This window comes from Xyrauchen texanus, chromosome 25, assembly GCF_025860055.1.
Source record: "Xyrauchen texanus isolate HMW12.3.18 chromosome 25, RBS_HiC_50CHRs, whole genome shotgun sequence".
Taxonomy (NCBI): domain Eukaryota; kingdom Metazoa; phylum Chordata; class Actinopteri; order Cypriniformes; family Catostomidae; genus Xyrauchen; species Xyrauchen texanus.
This window is the reverse complement of record NC_068300.1, coordinates 38,960,104-38,981,181: the sequence shown is the minus strand read 5'-3', so window position 1 is coordinate 38,981,181 and position 21,078 is coordinate 38,960,104. Positions and strand designations below refer to the sequence as shown.

Here is a 21,078-nt window from a genome sequence, read left to right as displayed (position 1 = left end):
TAACGCTTAACAGAAAACGACAATGCATAAACAGAGAGAGCGCCAGTGGGAAACACAGTCGTAAACTGACTCGTGTTTTTCATGAGTCTATGATTTCGAGTCCAAGTCGAGTCTCAAGGCAATTGTTCATTTTTGTTCAATTTTTTTGCAACTGAAGTCCATCTCTGTGCATGCCCAAACCCATCTGTGACTGTTTCGGTTGTATTTAAATTTGTCAACCACAAGGTGTCACTGTGGCCTCCAAGCTCCACTCTGAGCTCAACAGCTCTGCCTCAGGGATAAAGCACGCCCCCCTCATTAACATACGGACAAAGAAATATATAAATGTAGAAATAATTAAGGTAGTAAATAAATGTGGAAATTAATACAATTATACATAAATAAGTAAATAAAAGTATAAATGCTTATGTATATCAGATTTGAACTTTTATTTGTATATTTCTATTTATATTTTTTCCATTTTTTACAGTTATAAGCAAATGTATATTTATTGATTTATTTTTAATAATGGCTGTCCTCATCCTCCATAGTGTGCTTCATGAAATGCACATTGTATTCTGAGAGAATGAACCCTGTGAAAAGTGTCAGAGATATGAATCTGTGTTTTTGTCTGTTGTGAGCAGTCCAGTTCCAGACTATGTAAAGGCCACGGTTGAAACGGTGCTGAAGATTCATGAGACAGAAGATGATGGTGATGTGTTGGCATTTCTCACAGGACAGGTGTGTGTGTGTGGGTGTGTGTGTATTGGTGTGAAATCTATAAGTGATGAACCTGGCAACAAAAGACTACCAAATATAATTTCTAAATATTTTTTTTTTGCCATTTTATTTTTGAACTCACTAATCTGTTTATACTTTACTGTAACGGTAATAAAGAAGTAAAAACATGAACGATGATACTAATATCTCCATAGCTATAACATGTTTCTGTATACATATCAGTCTGTTAGGATATATTTTATTCTGTCTATTGTTTTATTATTAAAAACTTGGAACTGCTTGGAAGTCGTTGCAATTTAAAATAAAATTTTTGCTTCGCTATACTCAACACATAATTTAAAATAATTGAATCTGACTGATCTCAGTTCAGAAGACTCTGGGATGTCAAAAAATGGTTAAACTTTTGATGTACAGAGTCATCTGACAAAACAACATGGTGCCGACTACAGCAAAGTTTGTTTTTGGGAGAAACGCCAACAGAACTACACCGATCAGCCACAACATTAAAACCACCCGTCTAATATTGTGTAGGTCCCACTCGTGCCGCCAAAACAGCGCCAACCCGCATCTCCGAATAACATTCAGACATGATATTCTTCTCACCACAATTGTACAGAGTGGTTATATGAGTTACAGTAGACTTTGTCAGTTCAAACCAGTCTGAACATTCTCTGTTAACCTCTTTCATCAACAAGACATTTCCATCAGCAGAACTGTCGCTCACTGGATGTTTTTTGTTTTTGGCTCTATTCTGAGTAAATTCTAGAGACTGTTGTGTGTGAAAATCCCAGAAGATCATCAATTACAGAAATACTCAAACCAGCCCATCTGGGATCACATTTTTCCCCATTCTGATGGTTGAAGTGAACATTAATTGAAGCTCCTGACCCATATCTGCATGATTTTATGCACTACTGCCAAATGATTGGCTGATTAGATAATCTCATGGATGATTGTTGGTGTCAGATTATCTGGTTTGAGTATTTCTGTAATTGATGATCTCCTGGGATTTTCACTCACGACAGTCTGAATGTTATTCTGAGATGCGGGTTGGCGCTGTTTTGGCGGCATGAGGGGGACCTACACAATATTAGGCAGGTGGTTTTAATGTTGTGGCTAATCGATGTACATCTGGTAAGAGACCTAAGTAAGTTTTTACATTAACCCTGTTTGAGTCAAAAGATTAGAGTCTTTAGATTCAGTCGATATACCATTTTTAAAATGTTACAGATATATTGCGAAACGCCACAGTGCTAGACACAATATACACTAATGTGTACTTCAGCACATTTTTTCCCTTAGAAATCATACTTTGCATTTTCACATTGAGAATCAATTCGTTCATCTTTCATTTCAAACTGTTCTGAGACCAGTGCAGAGAGACAGCACACTTGAGGTTAAGTCATTCACTAAATAGGGAGCATCCTATAGCTCTACATACACTCAAAAAATCTGACTAAAGTTCAGTTTCAGGCTGCAGATGATGTTTGGATCACTCAACGTGTTTGGCACACGTGAGACAATGATAATAAGTACATAGATTCACAATTTATAATGGATCATTTTATTTTAACATGGTTGGCAGTGATTGGACGGTGCTGGACATTACATTGAATCAGAATTAATTATGCTAATTTCTGATGTAATGTCTTTAACGTTAAAAACATGAATAACCAACACTCTTGAGAACATAATAAACAATTGGATTAAAATAAATCTGACTTTCTATAACTTGGTATTATTTAAAAATTACAACTTAGTCCCCCTGTCCACACACATTGCCATATGTTTTTCACAGCAGTCACGCTCAGGTCAAAGGAGGTTAAAATGCATTGATCTGTGTGTTTACAGGAGGAGGTGGAGAAGGTGGTGTCTATGCTTCAGGAACAGGCTCGAACTCTGTCCCGCTACGGTATGAAGAAGCACCTGTGTGTGATGCCCATGTATGCAGGTCTTCCATATAATGAACAGATGAGAGTGTTTGAGAGGATTCCCCCTACTGTCAGAAAGGTGCAACTGCACACACTCAACATAACTGGGCTGTTTCCCAATTCACATACTAATTATGAAATGTGTGTGATGTGACTGTAAAATATGAAGACTGTATGCCATATTGGGACAAACTGCAATGTTATATCCTAATCTTGCATACTTTATGGGATGGATGGTATGCAAATTGGGATTCAGCCATAGTCATGAACTTCACCTTAGTGGACCATGTTTAACACACATGATCTTATTTTCCTTCAGGTGGTGGTTGCTACCAATATAGCTGAGACGTCCATCACCATTAATGGCGTAGTGTTTGTCATTGACTGTGCGTTTGTGAAGCTGAGAGCATATAATCCTCATACAGCAATAGAGTCACTGATCGTAACGCCCATCTCTAAAGCCTCCGCATGTCAGAGAGCGGGAAGAGCAGGACGAAACCGTGCAGGGAAGTGTTTCAGACTCTACACAGGTACTGTAGTGCGATTTACACAAAACTAAAGAATGGTTTTCATAGAAACTAGGGATGGGCATTTCAAGATTTTTGTAGTTGTGTACCTTAACACATAAAAAAAAACAAGTAATCAATTACTCAAATATTAAGTAAAAAATAACAAGTATAAGGATATTTTTGTTTTACTCACAAACATGACATCATCATAAAGGTTTCCAAATGAGCTGACTTTTTTTAAATAAATTGAATATACATTAACAAAAACATCCAAATTTAAATGTACAAAACATGTGTAAACTCTTCGCCTGTATAAAGCCTTCATATTTGTATTGTTTCACATGTTCTTATTTAAAAAACAAATGCACTGACAAAACAGGAAAACGCAGGTTGTCTGATTTGTGAAATCATATTATTTGTGATCTACGTAACAAAATTGAGTTTCGATGCATTGAAATCTTCATTTGAATGATATATCGAATCTAGATCGATTTCCCAAGATCTTTATTTTACTCTATACTCCGCCCTCTACAATGAGAGGAAATCACTTGCATTTGCATCCAAATTTTGCATTATTCAACTAAAAATGTAGATCCTGGCTGGTAAATGTTTACATTTCAATCACAAGTAATAGTGTAGTATATTGGAGAATATTCAGCAGCGATGAGATGAGATAAAGCATTTGAGTCTCTCTTGTTAATATGCGCTCATTTACAGAAATGCTGGTTTTCTTAAAGAGACAGTACCTGTTTTAACAAATCAATGTATATACTTGAAAATAGTACAAATTATGCAATTAAAAAATAAATGTGTAACAAAATATAAAATATGCAATATAATGTCATATCTATTGATTGAATACATGATTTGTTCATTAAAATGTTTTTTTTTAAATGTGACCAAAATGGCAAAAATGAATAAAACATAATTAGTAAAATTTATATTTATATTTTTTTAATGCACCAACTGTATTCTGAGAATTTCTTTCTTTTACTGTATGCAAAAAATTATATTATAACTGAAATATACCCATATGAATCAATATTGAATCAAATCAGAATTGAATGGAATTGACAGCTCGTGAATCAGAATCGAATCAGAAAATCTGTATCGGTATCCAGCCCTAATAAGGAGAGTAAATTCTTTGAAATGAAGTGTTATTTCATGCATTTTTGTTCAAGAAAAAATAGGGAAACTTAATAGGGTTTAATGGTTTTGTTTTGAGATTTAGAACCAATTCTGTAACGCTGGTACCATTGTGGTGAAGAGCGAAACTTCTGCTTAGGTTGAGGATGGGTACACAGACAACATAACATGCTAACATGTTGCTTTACTTTAAGAGCTATTAGTACTTAGCATTTAGCATGGTAACGTATGCTATTGCTAGATAAAATGTAGCAAACTAGCATAACCAGCTATGTGACAAAAAAATATTATGTAAAACTGAGGTAATGTTAGGGACAATTAATAAATCACTTTGAGGCTAATTAATTGGGTAATTAAAAATACTTTTATTCCATTGTTTTGAAATTATTTGAACATATTACAATGATGTGATCCTGATTCGTTCTATTTTTTGGGGGGTTTTTCATTCTAAATTGTCTTAGATCTTCAAACGAGATATTACATAAAACAAAGGCAACCTGAGTAAACACAAAATACAGTTTTCAAATAAATAAATAAATATATATATATATATATATATATATATATATATATATATATATATATATATATATATATATATATATATATATATAAATATTATTGAAGCAAAAAAGTTATCCAACACCTATATCGCTTACTATATATAACTTAATAGCTGGTTGTGCCACCTTTAGCAGCAACATCTGCAATCAAACGTTTCGGATAACTGGAAATCGGTCTTTCACAATGCTGTGGTGGAACTTTGTCCCACTCTTTGTAGAACTGCTTTAGTTTAGCCACATTGGAGGGTTTTCAGGCATGAACTGCCCATTCAAGTCAGGACTTTGACTAGGCCACTCCAAAACTTTAATTTATCTTCTTTTGGGCCATTCAGATGTGGACTTACTCCTATGCTTTGGATCATTGTCTTGCTGCATAACCCAGTTGCGCTTGAGCTTCAAATCATGGCCTGATGTTCGGACATTCTCCTTTAGGATTTTCTTTTAGAGAGCAGAATTAATGTTTTCCTCAATTATTGTAAGTCGCCCTGGCCCTGAAGCAACAAAACATCCCCACACCATCACATTACCACCATGCTTGACCATAGGTATAATGTTCTTTTTGTGGAATTCTGTTTGATTTACGGCAGATGTAACGGGGCCCCTGTCTTCCAAACAGTTCCACTTTTGACAGTTCACAGAACATTCTCCCATAAGATTTGAGGATCATCAAGGTGTGTTTTTGCAAAATTCAAACGAGCCTTAATGTTCTTCTGGGTTAGCAGTGGTTTTCGCCTCGCCACTCTTGCATGGATGGCGTTTTTTCCCCAGTGTATTTCTGATAGTGGAGTCATGAACATTGACCTTAATTGATGCAAGAGAGGCCTGCAGTTCCTTGGATGTTGCCCTTAGCTTTTTTGTGACTTCCTGGTTTAGTCGTTGCAGTTCTCTTGGAGGAATTTGGGAAGGTTGGCCACTTCTGGGAAGGTTCACTACTGTGCCAAGTGTTCTCCATTTGGAGATAATGGCTCTCACTGTGGTTCTTTGGTGTCCCAGAGTCTTAGAAATAGCTTTGTAATCCTCCAAGACTGATGTATAGGGCCTTGCGCCAATCAAAATGGCAGCGGAGACCACATGGCCCATTGTTCTATGATCAAAGGTGAGACATTGAACTCAGTTTCCCAGGGTCCGTCACAGTTTCACAGCTGGATGTGAAGTCCCGCCCATGGACCAGTCTCAAAAGCCATAGGTCAAAAAGCGGCCTATGACCGATGACTTCATCTTGTCAACACAACCAGCGGACAGAGGTGAGTTCGCTCTCTCTGTGCTAAGCTCCAGCTGGCTGTTAGAGGGACATCTGTATTCGTGCACATTTAAAAGGAGTTTCTCCCTCCTTTTTGGACAAAGAGCAAAGAGACCTCGTTTTTCTAACCTCACCATTTAGTCACGGTAGCGTAAGATTAACTTAGCTTTGTTCCAGTTTTGTAGTATCTTATTACAACTGGTTCATTCATTTTCACTGCAAGACAACATTGAATTTATTTTGAAAACGGAAAGTCATCCAGCTTCCCTTCTCCCTCGTTTTCTATCAGCGTTGGCTATCTCCTGCATATCTCTTCATCACTGGACTGCAGAGCGTAAGACAAAGGACCAATTCCAGATCGTTTTCTCCTGACCACTCAATGCAACAGGAATTCAAACGGATAACACTGCTGAAATCACACAGGATTTCCCCAAGTAAGGCTTGATATCTGGGCAGATTTCGTTTATAAACAGTGACTTTTCTTGTACAACTAAATCGTGTATTTGATTGTAAGTGCTGATGTTTTGAGTATAATTTGTATGTTTTACTCCGATCGCTGTATGCTGTTTTGATTTGTGAGTCGTCAATTTTGGGTGAAATGTTGTTTATTGAGTGATCTGAACTAACGATTCAATCCCGCTGTTACGTGCGGTTACCCCCAGTTAGATTGCATGCACCCCTTTTTGTTCGTTCTCTCTCTCTCTCTCTCTCTCTCTCTCTCACTGAAATTCACAGAGTGAGCGGCACCACGGTTTATGTTCAAATTCTCCCTCCTGTTTCGTCAGTTCCTTTGTGTGCCTGCTCATTTCCACCCACACGTGGTATTAGCTCTGTTGCTCTGTATTTGATCCAGCCATCTTTCTTTCCTCCTTACCCTCCACATTCAAATTATCGTTTGCTCCACCTTTTTGATCTAGTCCTCCATTTGGAACCTAGTTCTCCATGTGTACCTGATCCTCCATTTTGAAACTAGTTCTCCATGTGGACCTGATCCTCCATTTTATACCTGGTTCTCCATGCTGGGCCTGATCCTCCATTTTGAATTTAGTTTCCATTTGAATCTCGTTCGCCATTTTGAACCTAGTTCCCCATGTGGACCTGATCCTCCATTTTGAACCTAGTTCTCCATGTGAAGCTGATCTTCCATTTTGAAACTAGTTCTCCATGTGGACCTGATCCTCCATTTTGAAACTAGTTCCCCATGTGGACCTGATCCTCCATTTTGAACCTAGTTCTCCATGTGAAGCTGATCCTCCATTTTGAAACTAGTTCTCCATGCTGGGCCTGATCCTCCATTTTGAATTTAGTTTCCATTTGAATCTCGTTCACCATTTTGAAACTAGTTCTCCATGTGGACCTGATCCTCCATTTTGAAACTAGTTCCCCATGTGGACCTGATCCTCCATTTTGAACCTAGTTCTCCATGTGGACCTGATCTTCCATTTTGAAACTAGTTCTCCATGTGGACCTGATCCTCCATTTTATACCTGGTTCTCCATGCTGGGCCTGATCCTCCATTTTGAATTTAGTTTCCATTTGAATCTCGTTCGCCATTTTGAACCTAGTTCCCCATGTGGACCTGATCCTCCATTTTGAACCTAGTTCTCCATGTGGAGTTTAATCTGCTATATTGTATTCTTTGTTAACATATCTAGACACACCCCCACATACATACATACACTAGCATATAGCGCCACTATTTAGTTAGGATTTCCCTGTTGTGATTTTGTGTTGTATTCATATAGTATTGGTGGTGTTCATTGGTTTTGATTATAATAAATCTTGTTATATTATAATAAGTACTCCTAGTTGTTTGTTTGAATATTGTGTTGAAGCCAGCCTCTGCCACGTCAAGAACTCCCATATTACTTCAGTGTATCGTTATTTTGTTGTAGTTAGAAGCCAAATGTAACCGTATTACTGTTGGATTCGTATGGCAATAATTTGACTAGTTCCGCCCCTTCATGATTATTTTGATTAATAATCAAAATACTCAACCTTCAGGGTAGATTTTTACTTGATCAGTAACTTACTATAATTTTTCTCTTGTCAAAGATTGGTGCCCGAGTTAAATTCTATTATTTAATTTAATTAATTAATAATTAATAAATATTAATTATTTCTGATGCTTGAATTGATCTAAACATCCAGTAGCACCCTACAGATGTATTTCAATCACCTTATTCCTCATAATTTCTGGAATTCCCTTCGACCTTGGCATTGTGTGCTACTGGGTGAGACCTTTTAGCCAAGAAAAGTTTTATTTAGTTGTTGATTTGATTGAATTGGGCTGACAGTAAATAGGGCCTGTGTGTTTCTAGTCCAGCTGAACCCCATTATGAATGCAGTTTCATAGACTTAAGTATTTAGGGCAAATACTTTTTCCACACAGGGCCAGTTGGTATTGGATAACCTTTTTGCTTCAATAAATAACATTATTATTGTTTACTCCGATTGCCTTTGTGATATGTTAAATTTTGTTTGAATTTTTGAACACAAAAACTGAAGAAATCAGGATGGGGGTCAAATAATTTTCAAAGCACTGTATATTTATATAGTGGTTTATCGAGATAAAACAAGTCAATGATCTCAATGTAGTGGTGCTCATGGATAAAGTAGCCTTTTCACTAAGACTGATGACAAGAGTCTTCATCTCATGTTAGTGTACTGTACATCATTGTACACATATTTTTCAAAAATTCTACTCTACTATTACTATTTTAATTCTGGGAAGCAATTTATAAAGTGCCCTTTAAATCTCTCTAACAAGAACCAACAAAAATCTAAAATTGTTACATTTGGCTACACCTGAATTCCCCATCTCTCAACATCACGTACCACAGTGCATTGATTTGTAATGGCAAGAATTTGGTGAGCGATATAATGGGACAACATTTCATTGTTGCCTATAGAAGGCAAAGGCATTATGGCAGGGTGACTATCGCAAGCCCTTTCAACATTTCATCACATGCAGATTATGAATTATAGATATCAACAATTCAATTTTGATTTGTTAAAATGTCCATGATTCTTGATATCATCAATGGAATTACTACTAGTGAATGTACTAATGTTTTTTACATCAGTAAGTAGGTTTGTAGTAGTAAAAACTTAATTCTTGATATCAAAAATGGAATTTCAACTAGTACATTTTCACAATGATCTGTCAGTCACTCCTGTTTACTGACCTTTTTAACAACTATATACAGAAACTACATATACATACACCTTTAATCCAGATACAACCCAGATAGCACACATCTCCGAGATTTTTTCATCTGGAAAGAATCACAATCTAATTAAAATCTGCTAAACATCTTGAAAAGATCAGATTTACAAACATTGTAAATCATAAATGTTTCAAAGAGATCTGATGAATGTCTTACTGACATCTAAAACATACATATTGACAAACGTCTTAAAGACGTATTGCAGATGAGCAAACAATGTAAAAAAATATGTCTTCCAGATGTAAACACACACATCAAATAGATGTCTGAGTGATGCATGTGTGCTAGGACAGATATTAAAGATAAAAAGTTCTGGGCACTTCTTAGTTGTTTTCTAGGCTTATGCATTAATATAGATTTATTGCTGCAAGGTTTTGAGTGAGATACAGATCTATAATTAAAATTCAATTATTATTAGTTTCTTTTTTATTTAGGCCTTTCTTTGTGATAATGTTTGGTTTCATATGGCTTATTGAAGAGTCGAGAGCAATGAGTGTGCACCCAAATAGTGGTTGTAAAATAAACTTGATTCAGGACTTTATTAGCTGTATACTGTGCTTGTTATTGTTCTTCTTGTGAGTATCACCCTTAGAACAGAGTGCTGTCATTTAACAAAAAAAGAAGAAAATTCTAACCGGTTACCATTTGAAAAGAGGTGTGCGGCAGAATGCTGGAACCAGAACGAAAAAATACTTTTTCTGCTACGAATGAACTAAAATGAAAACATTTCGTTTTTAGTCTCTGATAAGCAATGCACTACTTACTTCAACCATTGAATTATGCTAATTGTTTATATCTGTAAATGTATTTCAACATGTTCTGATGCCTACACAGTTAACTAAGAACTGTCTATTCAAGCTTTTTTTTTGCCCATTTGAGAATATGATTTGGCTAAACCTTTTTATTCTTTTCTATTTTATGCATTTTAATTTTAAATTGAATGCTCTTTTTTAATATCCAGGAATGTTCTTTGCAGTAATATACAGCGGTGCTTTTTGGCTAATATGTATTCATTGCGCCCTCTTGTGGACTAAGGAAACAACGTAAATGTAAAAATCTGGTGACTTTTAAATTCAAATATAACCCTCCTATGGTATTGGAAAATGGCTCCTCCCTATGGTATTCATGGTAATTTTGGACCGGACAGATGTGTAACCCTTTTTCTGATATTTTTATTATAATGATACCATTTCTTCTTCCTTGAAGTAAGAACAATAAAATTATTCATTTCATTTAGGATTTTATTCATGTTATTCAATCATTTCAACATGTAAATATCTAACTTTTTACCTTTAATTTGCATATACAAATAAGCCATAAAAACAACAACAAAAAACATTCAGAACCTACACTTCTATAATTTGAAACATTAATAAAATATGAGAATGTGACATAAATTGAGGGAAGTTTGCTGCCATCTGGTAAACAAAATATCAATAACATAACTTGAACACCATGTCATGCCAGTAACAGCCAGTAGATAGTTGTAGCAACCTACTGTGTAGTCTGATGGCTTATTGTAACCTAATTTTATATTTTATTACAAGATGTGCATTTGGATATATATTTAGACATTATCAACCTATTATTTGTCAAAGTTTAGCATTTTAAAATTGATTTGAAGTGCCAGTTTTTGCTGCTATTGTCATTATTCTTGCAATCAAACCTGACCATGGTGTTACAAAGGGAAGACACATAAGCAATTTTCTAATTTATTTTAAACATAATAATAACTCAAAGTAAATGCATAATTATGTCAAAAAATGAACATCAAGAAACGTAAACGAACTGTTAAAATTCAGAAAATTCAATTAGAGTATAAAACAGAAGACACAGAGTAAACATTTTGCAATTTCAAACTTTTTATATTTAAAAGTAATTTTTCAAACGTGTGTGCGCGTGTGCGTGCGTGAGTGAGTGTGTCAAACTGCTATCATCTGCTGGAAAACAACAGATGACGTTTAAAGGCAATTATGGCCAAAATATGGCTGTAGAGCTCAAATTATCAATGCCCTAGTTCTGTGTGTGTGTGTGTGTGTGTGTGTGTGTGTGTGTGTGTGTGTGTGTGTGTGTGTGTTTTCTGCATTGTGAGTGTGTTATCCTCTCACCCCTTCATTTCTGAGTGTGTGTGTGTTTAGCATTGTGACTGATTTAATAATTTTTTTTTGGTAGATGTAAATAAAAAAGCTCTGTGTTTTAGTCTCACCAATTCATTTTTGAGTGTCTGTAAATGTGTGAGTGTGTATGTTTTGTACTGAGGATGTTTTAGGGTCTTACCCTGTAATTTCTGTCTGGTTTTATCTGCATTGAGGCTGATTTATTGATTGTATATACAAAAAAAAAGAAGATATTTTTTAATTTATTTTTTTATATTCAGATGGCAAATGGAGTAAAAGTCTCATACTGCTCAGATAAAGGAAACCATTTATTTTAAATGAGGAAAATGTGTTTCGGTCAAAAATGACTGAATACCATAGGAAGGTTAATTAGAGTTTTTTGTAATATTTTAGGTAAAAGTTCAACTTCAGTTTCTAAGCCCAGTTGATAGCCCCTCTGCACAGTACTACACTACACTCATTGGACTAAACTATACAACATGAAACTGTACTTTACTCCACTGCACTATATTGTACAATACTGTAACACAACACAACACAGCACTCTCTCTCTTTCTTTTTCTCTCTATCAGAGGAGGACTTTGAGAAGTTGCCTGCATCTACAGTTCCAGAGATGCAGCGCTCTAATTTGGCTCCAGTCATTCTTCAGCTCAAAGCTCTGGGAATCGACAATGTTCTGCGATTCAACTTCCTATCTGTGAGTGCCAGATACTGATATCTTCTGCAAATATAACAAATATAAACACATTTATGAATCCTTTCATTGTTTTATAATGGAAATCCTCAGCACAGTTTGGTGCGATCAGATGTGAGTCATTGCTGTTTGGTTTTTGCATTCCAGCCTCCACCGGCTCAGTCTATGGTTCAAGCTCTGGAGCTGCTCTTCGCTCTTGGAGGTATAAAACCACCACTGCCTTTTTCACTGTTTCATTATCAATGTCTAGTTGATGATCTTTGTATTCTCATAAGATCTTGCTCTATCAGGTCTGGATCAATACGGGCGTCTGACTGACCCGATGGGCGTGCGTATGGCAGAGTTTCCCCTCAGTCCCATGTTTGCCAAGATGCTGCTGGAATCAGGAAACTTCAGCTGTTCCAAGGAGATTGTCACCATAGCAGCCATGATGCAAATTCAGAACATTTTTATGGTGCCACACAATCAGAAGAAATCAGCTGTATGCGTTTGACTTCAATATTTCTATCTTGTACCCTTAATTTTATCTTAATCATCAACTAAATATTTTACCATGAATACCTTTATTTTCCAATCTGTCTTTCTATGACATCAGGCACGTGAGCACAGGAAGTTTGCTGTGGCTGAAGGTGATCATTTGACCATGTTGAACGTTTATGAGGCTTTTATAAAGGTAACCACTCTGACAGACATATCATATCCTGCTATTGAAAGACTGATTTTCATAAAAATGATACACTATACAAACCCAGCTAATGAAATGTATTTATGAAGACCAAATGCGTTCTTGTTTCCCACAGCATCAGAAGAGCTCTCAGTGGTGTCAGGATCATTTCCTGAACTATAAAGGTCTCTTGCGTGCTGTGACCGTTCGAGAGCAGCTACGACACCTCCTCAATAAGTTTAAGGTGCCTCGAACATCCAGTGAAGGTAAGTTGTCATATCAGGTTAACATATCTGTGATCAACTTTAATGCTAATGTTAGGTCTAAAGGACATACAATAATACATACTACTGTAAAGACTATAGCAGGGGTCGAAAACCTATGGCACACAGAGGGGTAATTGCTGGCACCCAAACAACAGTGAGAGAGGAGTTTGCTTTTTTATTTACATGTCCCTTTCATCTGCATGCCAATCTACCTACATTTATGCATTTGGCAGATGCTTTTATCCAAAGTGACTTACAGTGCCCTTATTACAGGGACAATCCCCCCGCAGTAACCTGGAGTTAAGTGCCTTGCTCAAGGACACAATAGTGGTGGCTGTGGGGATTGAACCGACAACCATCTGCTTATCAGTTCAGTGCTTTAGCCCACTGCGCCACCACCATATGTACTACATACCTCTTAATGTAATGCTTACTCATGATCACTCAGCGTGTTTTTATGAGCTGAATGGGAAGCTAAAGATTCTTGAAGTGTTATGAGACTGTGTTATTGTCAACAGACGAGCGCAGCACCAAGCCATTAGTGCATCACGAGTTGGCGGTGCAGATCAATTTAGGCAGAGCTTCACTTTAACATTAACATCAAAACGAAACATTAACATTTCAACCCAGCATACACCCTCCTTAAACCACAATGATGGTGACTTCCAAAACTACATTTAAAAGAGTAAACATAAACACACATTGTGGGGTTCAAAAACCTGAGTCTGATTCAAAATATATATTAATCCTGGAAATAAAGTGAGGCATCAACACAGCCATTAACTAGGAATATTAAAAATGACACTCCATGTCAAAAAGGTTGCCAACCAGTGGGCTATAGCATCAAGCTCTGGTTTTTCAACTCCATCTTGTCATACCATTTTGTTGTATTGCCAGATCGTATTATCAGATGGGTTTGTCGTATTGTCATATTAGTTTGTTGTATTGTCTGAACGGTTTGTCATATCGTTACATCATATTTTAATGATACATCATTTTAAAGGGACTACCGGTACTTTTTTTAAGCTCGAATGGGCCTGTCAGCTCTACTTTCCAATGCATTTAGGCATTATGACCAAAACTGAACAAGTGCTTTGAAATTTGCAGACAAATCAGAAGTGTTCCATCTTAGTAATTAAACAAAATAAATACATTTTGTGAAGCACGCAGCACATGCAGACTCTATATTTGTATAATTAAATTGCAGCATTTGTACGTTTGATTGTTTTGTTATATTGGTTAGTTGTATTTTCTGTATAGCTGCTTTGAAAAAAAAAGTTATTGTGAAAAGTGAAACTTCAGTTTATCGTACTTTGATATTGGTTAGTCACATTGTCATTCGTATTGTCATATTGGTTTTCTGTATTTGGCATATTTGTTTGTCATAGTGGTTTGCTGTATTGTCAGATCATATTGTCATATCAGTTTGTCATTGTGACTGGGCGGAGGGCGGGGCCGGGTCGTGATTCTACACACCCGGTCCCTTGTCAGGCTAATCAAGCCTCCGAGAGGGATAAAGGCCGACTGCGGACGGTGGTGCGAGAGAGAGAGAGCGAGCGTTTATGGGCAGCTGCCATGTGTGTGTTTGTGTGTGTGTCTTTTTATTTAATTAAATGTTGTTTATATTGTCAAGCAGGCTCTCCGTGTTGCCTTAGCTTGGTCCTTGGCTACTCCTCCACCCTCTAACAAATGACAGCTGCACATCCCCGGGTGGATCGGAGGCAGTCCTCCAGTCCCTGGCGGACAGAACGCCCTGCCGCGTTCTCGGGGAACAGAAGGGGTCTCCCCCGCCCCTGGCAGCGGTTCTTCCGCTCCAGGCGGTCGGCCGGGAACCCCTCACCGCTTGTGGTCAGTGGTCCTCTCTTGACCCCGCCACGTTTAGCGGCTGGTAGGGGCTCCCCCCACCCCTGGCAGGGGCCCTGACTGCTCCAGGCGGTCGGCTAGGAGCCCATTCTCCCCTTGCGGTTGGCGGTCGGTGGCCGTTCCTCCATTTCCAGTCAGCCGGGCTCCTCCATCCCCCAGTAGATGGCCACGGCTGCTCCGTTGGGGTGGACGGTAGCAGCGAGAACTCCCGTGTTTCGGCACCAGTATAAAGGTATTAATGGAAAGGAGGTGGCAAGAACCGGCTTGACAATATAAACGACATTTAATTAAATAAAAAGACACACACCCACAAACACACACAAGGGTAGCTACCCTTAAATGCTCTTTCTCTGTCACACCACCGTCCGCAGTCGGCCTCTATTCCTCTCGGAGGCTTGATTAGCCTGATAAAGGACCCGGCTTCGCCCTCTGCCGTGTCACAGTCGTATTGTCAGATTACATTGTCATATTAGTCTGATTCTAACTCTGATCTTCTGTCTGCTCTCAAGGTGACCCGGATGTGATTCTCAGATGTATTGTGTCAGGATTTTTTGCAAATGCTGCTCGTATGCATCACTCCGGCTCCTACAGGTCAGTCCAGTCAATCAGTTTCACCTTTCTTTTTCATCAATAATTCCTTTTTTATCACTAGTATCATCTAACACTTCCAGCCATAAATGTGTTTATCCAAATTTTCTTTTGCACATCAGCATTATTGTTAATGTTATACTTGCATTATGTATTTCTTGTGATTTATTTTCATGTACAGGACGCTGCGAGATGATAGAGAACTGTACATACACCCTGATTCTGTGCTGTATGGAGAAAAGCCCCCAAAATGGTACATTATTCATAACCAAATAAACATCTTTTCAATTGTTGTCAGTGCTTTGATTCCATTAACAAAAACCATCAAAGCCCCCAGTATTTATCGATTTGTCATTTAGTATACACTGAACAATTTCTCATGTGTCATGTCTCAGGGTGGTTTTCAATGAGGTGATTCAGACCAGTAAGTACTACATGCGGGACGTGACGGCAGTCGAGTCTTCCTGGTTGGTGGAGTTGGCCCCTCACTTTTACAAACAGGCCAAGGTAAGATGCACAAACTCAAACAAAGCCTGTTTTCACACTGTATTTGTGGGTAGTTGTGTTGATCTGGTGTCAGATCTGATCCATTCTCTACTGACTGTAATGAAAAATGAAGTTTGTGTGCTGTGAGTATGATTGCCTGCATAAAATGTCAGATTTGAGGTTTTATTTAAAAGGCTTGTATCATTAAAAACAGGATTTTTCTTCCTTTTCTTAATTCAAATGAATAATGGTTGCATGAACTTCACAGGCCAGTTTCTTTGCACCAGTAAAATAGTTTTGCATGTTTTATAGAAAACATCAGATATCTTACCCACTTATATCTCTTCTCTTGCAGCACGGGTCTCTGAACAGCAAACGGGCCAAAGTCTTCTGAGCTGACCTTCAACTGACACACATCTCCAAAAACCTAGTGCACTCCTTAGACACAAAGTTTAGACACAACTTCACCACACATGCGGATATCAAGCCCGAAAAACACTAAAACACTCTTGTTACTTTTTGTATATACAGATGTATGATATATGGTCCATCCTCGTAATCTTATTATTTTGATTAGCTTTTTAGTGAAGCTAGAGAGCCATTGGAGTCAAATGGACTGTGATTTGATTGTTTACTGTTAGAGACTGAAAACTGAATGAGAAATAACAATATTTGGATGGATATCTGATGGCCAGAATGTAAAGCTTTACAACATTGCACGAACCCCTACTCTCAATAATATCCATATTAATAGCCAATATTACTATAATAAGCTATTTTTACAAATGATTTCAAACCCTCATCGGAGAAATACTGTGTAGCTCAATCGTAGTGGCCTTTTAACCATTTTGTGCCAAATATTATGAAACCATAGAGCATTTCATGGTATTTATGGAATGTGCAATTAATCATAGTTATACTGTAAGCATGTGTCAAAAAGTGCCATTTTTATATTTGTATCCCTAAAAATGAGCCTTGTTCCACACCTTTAGACACAAAAACTGTTATTAGGTGTAACTAGTCATAGTTTCATATTGTCATTTCCTAAGGAATAACCAGCCATGACTAGTTGTTTGATAAGATGAGAGTAAATAGCACAGTGAAAGACACGCCTCAGGGAGGAGCTCATTTCATAATTAATTGGACTGGGGTGCCAATCCTGTGAGTGAAGGCGGAGCCTCTGTCATGTCAACATAAATGTGACGCTCTTTAAACTTGGAAGCAGCTAATGAACATTTTTCCTGTGTATTTCATTGCTGTTTTAATTTTACTGTGGTTTCTTTGTCCCCAATACACTTGATTCTGTTCCAAATCAATTTGAAAGTGGTTAAAGTCCATATAAAATGTACTTTTAAAGTTACTTCTATAACTTTATTGCCAAATCTCTCTATGGTAATGTAAACGGTTATATATGTAGTCAGTTCAGTAGTCTGAAGTAGTGTAGCTGTTCTGTTTCACAGTCAAATTAGCTGAATATAAAACCAGTTTAAACATAATAGCATGATCAACAAAATCTTTAATATGGAAAATCTCAAGTAGTTTCACTTTAGTGCAGTTATTTGAATCTGATATGTATTATGTGAGCAAAGTGTAATCGAAGTTCTGTCCGAATGCCCCATTCCAAAGCACTGTACAGCATATAGTTCAGTTATTTGTTTGTAGTAAGTAATTGTGTATATTACTTATTGTGGTACATTTTTAAAAGGAGGAAATAAAGAAAAAAACGTAAAAGACAGTAAAAAGTGAATTGGTTGTTTGTGCTGAACTATATGTGGTCTTTGCATTTGATGGTGTATGATGATGGTGTGCCTTACAAAAATATTAAAATACTTCACTGAAGTCTTATCTTTGCAAAAAGTATTTGGACACTCACAAAAAAAAAAATACAAAAAAAAAAAAAACGGTAAAAAAATAATAATAATTCTGTCTCAGTTTCTTCTGAGCCTTTTTATTTTTATCTCTCTCTCTTCAAAAAACAAAACATATATATATTTTTTAAAAATTCTCTCTTCAAATATTTTTTTCTCTCTTAAAATTATTTTTCTCTCTTCAAAAAAAGAAAAGGAATGCGGTTCCACTATCAGTAAACATGTAATCCTATGCTTTTAATGCTTTCTCTTTGTCATGTGAAGACTTTCATGGTGAAATTTAATTATAATAATATATTTTAATATAACATATCCAAATATTGTTGGTCTGTCTAAACATGAGCTAGACAGTGATGCCAATGTAAAATGCTCATCCCAAACAATTTGGTGAGGGGTGATGTTGCTAAAAACATAATACCACTGTTTAGTGTGATATGACTATAGTAAAGGACGTAACCTCTATGCGTGATCATAGGCGCCAGGTAAAATACACGCTATTAATATAACTTATGGTCTAATTTTACATTTTGTGCTTTTAATTATTAGTAGTTTAGCAACTTGATTCATTCACACAAGAAATGACCTCAATACAATATGTAAACATCTTAATTATTTCAGCTTAAACATTTAATTTTGACAAACTGGGCGGAAAATGTATTAATGTGATACAATTATATTTAAAAACGTATTTTCTTAAAAATCTCTTACAATCTCATAAAGTGTCTCTCGTTATATCTCCATTGCAGTCATCCGGTTGAATGTGCGTTTAGTCGACTGATCATACATTAACATTACCATGAACTCCTAACACCCCAGAATGAATCAAGTTGCTAAACTACTAATAATTAAAACCATTAAATGTAAACTTGGAGCATAATTTTATAAAATATATATTTAATAAAAATCTTCCGGCGGAACCTGGGGAGCGATACTACAGGTCATTGCTTACCCCTCAGGATGAGCATTTTACATTGGCGTAACTGTCTATCTCATGTTTAGACAGACCAACAATATTTGGATATTTATTTGACAGTCTTCCTCTGGAACTCTTCACTTCTGCAGTAGACAGTGTGTTTCAAAAGCATAGACTGCTTGTTATTTTTAATTAAATTTCACCATGAAAGTCTGCACATGACACATAGCAACCGAAAAAGCATTAAAAGCATAAGATTACATGTTTACTGATAATGGCACCTAGTGGCCAAGATTGGTACCGCATTCCTTCTTTTGAAAAGAGAAAAAAAATTTTTTTGAAGATAATAATTATCATTTTATTTTTTTTTAAGTGAAAATGAGGGGAACTGACTTCAATCAGCCACTAACAATCACCTTGGCATCAGTTAGTTAAAAATATTGGCAAAAATGGCTCAGAAAAGAGAAGTTAGTCCAGAGGCCACAACTCTTTCAGTTTTCAGTATTGTAACGGCATGTTTTCCCAAAGTATGCGGCGATGGAGAGAATGAATTTTAAATGTTACATTCTTTCGGTGGAGAAAAATGACGTTAGTGTGGATGAGAGGAATAAAGTGAAATTTTCAAACAAAAACGTGTTAATGTGAACATGGCCTCAGAATTAACTTCTGAACCATTTTTGCCATTATTTTTAACCAAATGATGCCAAGGTGGTTAGTGGCTGTTTGAAGTCAGTTCCCCTCACTTTCAAACAACAAAATCTGATGACTAAAATCAATACATTAATATTAATATGGCCATCCATGTGTTTTAAAAGAACTCAATAATTGTGTTGCTAGAATATACAATCTTCATATTGTGTTTAATAATCGGTTTTTATGTATGCTCCATTTTAGGTAGGACAGAATACTCAACAATAAAGCTAACAAACATGTGGTAACCATGGATTAAATTGAAAATTCTGAGTAGGGGGAACCCAAAAAACAGACATAATGACATTTGTAGAGTGATAAAAACATTCAGTAATGACTCAGCTGGACCAATAGGTGTCAGTGTTGGCCTGGTCAGACGTTTCAGAAGATTTTCTACTATTCTGTACAAATACAGTGGCCTCAAAAAAAAAAAAAAACATTTGGACACATAGGGCCCTTAAACATATCTGAATGTCATTACATTAGATATTTTGTTTCAAAGCAAGTGGTATCTGTAAACAAATGATGACAAACTTCTGATTAATTTTTTTAAATGACTTTTAAGCGACTGGTGTCTTTTAAGCGAATTTTGTATACATACATACATACATACATACATACATACATATATATATATATATATATATATATATATATATATATATATATATATATATATATATATATATATTTTTTTTAAATAAATTACACTTGCATTTACATTTCTATTATCTAATGCATTTCCATTCATACATGTCTAAATGTGTTTTAAATGTCAAAATATCTTTTGGGAGCACTGTATGTTTATCTGCAACTCACAGCCTTGTGATTATCACATTTTGTGTTTTTTTCTAACAGGTGTAGAAACTTTTCTTATGGGCAGACACAAAGCAGCCAAGGTGGGAGGGGGCGGCCAGGTGGAAAGTTTTGCACAGACTGGGAGCTACATGGAAAAAGTACAGCTGATTTTGACTTCAAAAATGAACAGTTCTCTCATTACTTGACGCTTGTTTCTCAAGACAGAAGAAGCACGAAATGTCAGTTTCGTAAAACATTTAAGCTAAGACTGATATCGGGACAAAAGACGTACTGACTGTACCTCCGTCAGGGCGCTGGACTTGGCTCCCGGTTTTATCGGGACATCTGGCCATGGCGATTAAAGCGTATCGTAGTTTAGATGCTTATAATTATTCCCTTAGCAGAAAGGGCTCGAAAATTTGATCGCTCCCGTTATAATCAATGAAGTTGATAATGTTGCAAGCATGATTTGTGCAGCTTCATTCATTATAATGGGAGTGATCTATGAGGTCACTTTTAGAGCATGTAAAGAAATACTCTGACTTAATTAGCCAGCTAGACTCATCCTAGAAAACTTGTTGGCAACATTTTTTTTCACCTACCAGAAATAAAATGTGTGCTACATTTACGTGAGTTTGTAATTCACGTATCCAGCCGCCTCGCTTCACTTCTTCACTTTCCTAACATCGGGCTCAAACGGAGGCTGTCGACTTAAAAGTAGCACTTAATGTTCTCTAAACTATTTTGAGGTGTGTCTTAAGTCTGTGTTATTTTTACTTACTGTCAGGTCCA

At 36.5% G+C, this 21,078-nt stretch overlaps 1 protein-coding gene across 1 annotated transcript in view; it reads left to right on the top strand.

Annotated features, from left to right (window-relative positions):
• The window catches only part of LOC127618718 (probable ATP-dependent RNA helicase DHX35), a 29,477-nt gene extending 11,688 nt beyond the window's left edge, over positions 1–17,789 (top strand). The window contains exons 10-21 of the mRNA XM_052091328.1: positions 624–720; positions 2,572–2,730; positions 2,971–3,181; positions 12,029–12,153; positions 12,298–12,352; positions 12,441–12,631; positions 12,746–12,823; positions 12,951–13,080; positions 15,453–15,534; positions 15,713–15,784; positions 15,927–16,038; positions 16,373–17,789. Coding sequence (XP_051947288.1) covers positions 624–720; positions 2,572–2,730; positions 2,971–3,181; positions 12,029–12,153; positions 12,298–12,352; positions 12,441–12,631; positions 12,746–12,823; positions 12,951–13,080; positions 15,453–15,534; positions 15,713–15,784; positions 15,927–16,038; positions 16,373–16,411 — 1,351 coding nt within the window. The 3' untranslated portion in view covers positions 16,412–17,789. The remainder of the gene's footprint in view (positions 1–623; positions 721–2,571; positions 2,731–2,970; positions 3,182–12,028; positions 12,154–12,297; positions 12,353–12,440; positions 12,632–12,745; positions 12,824–12,950; positions 13,081–15,452; positions 15,535–15,712; positions 15,785–15,926; positions 16,039–16,372) is intronic.
• Positions 17,790–21,078: the final 3,289 nt, after the last annotated feature.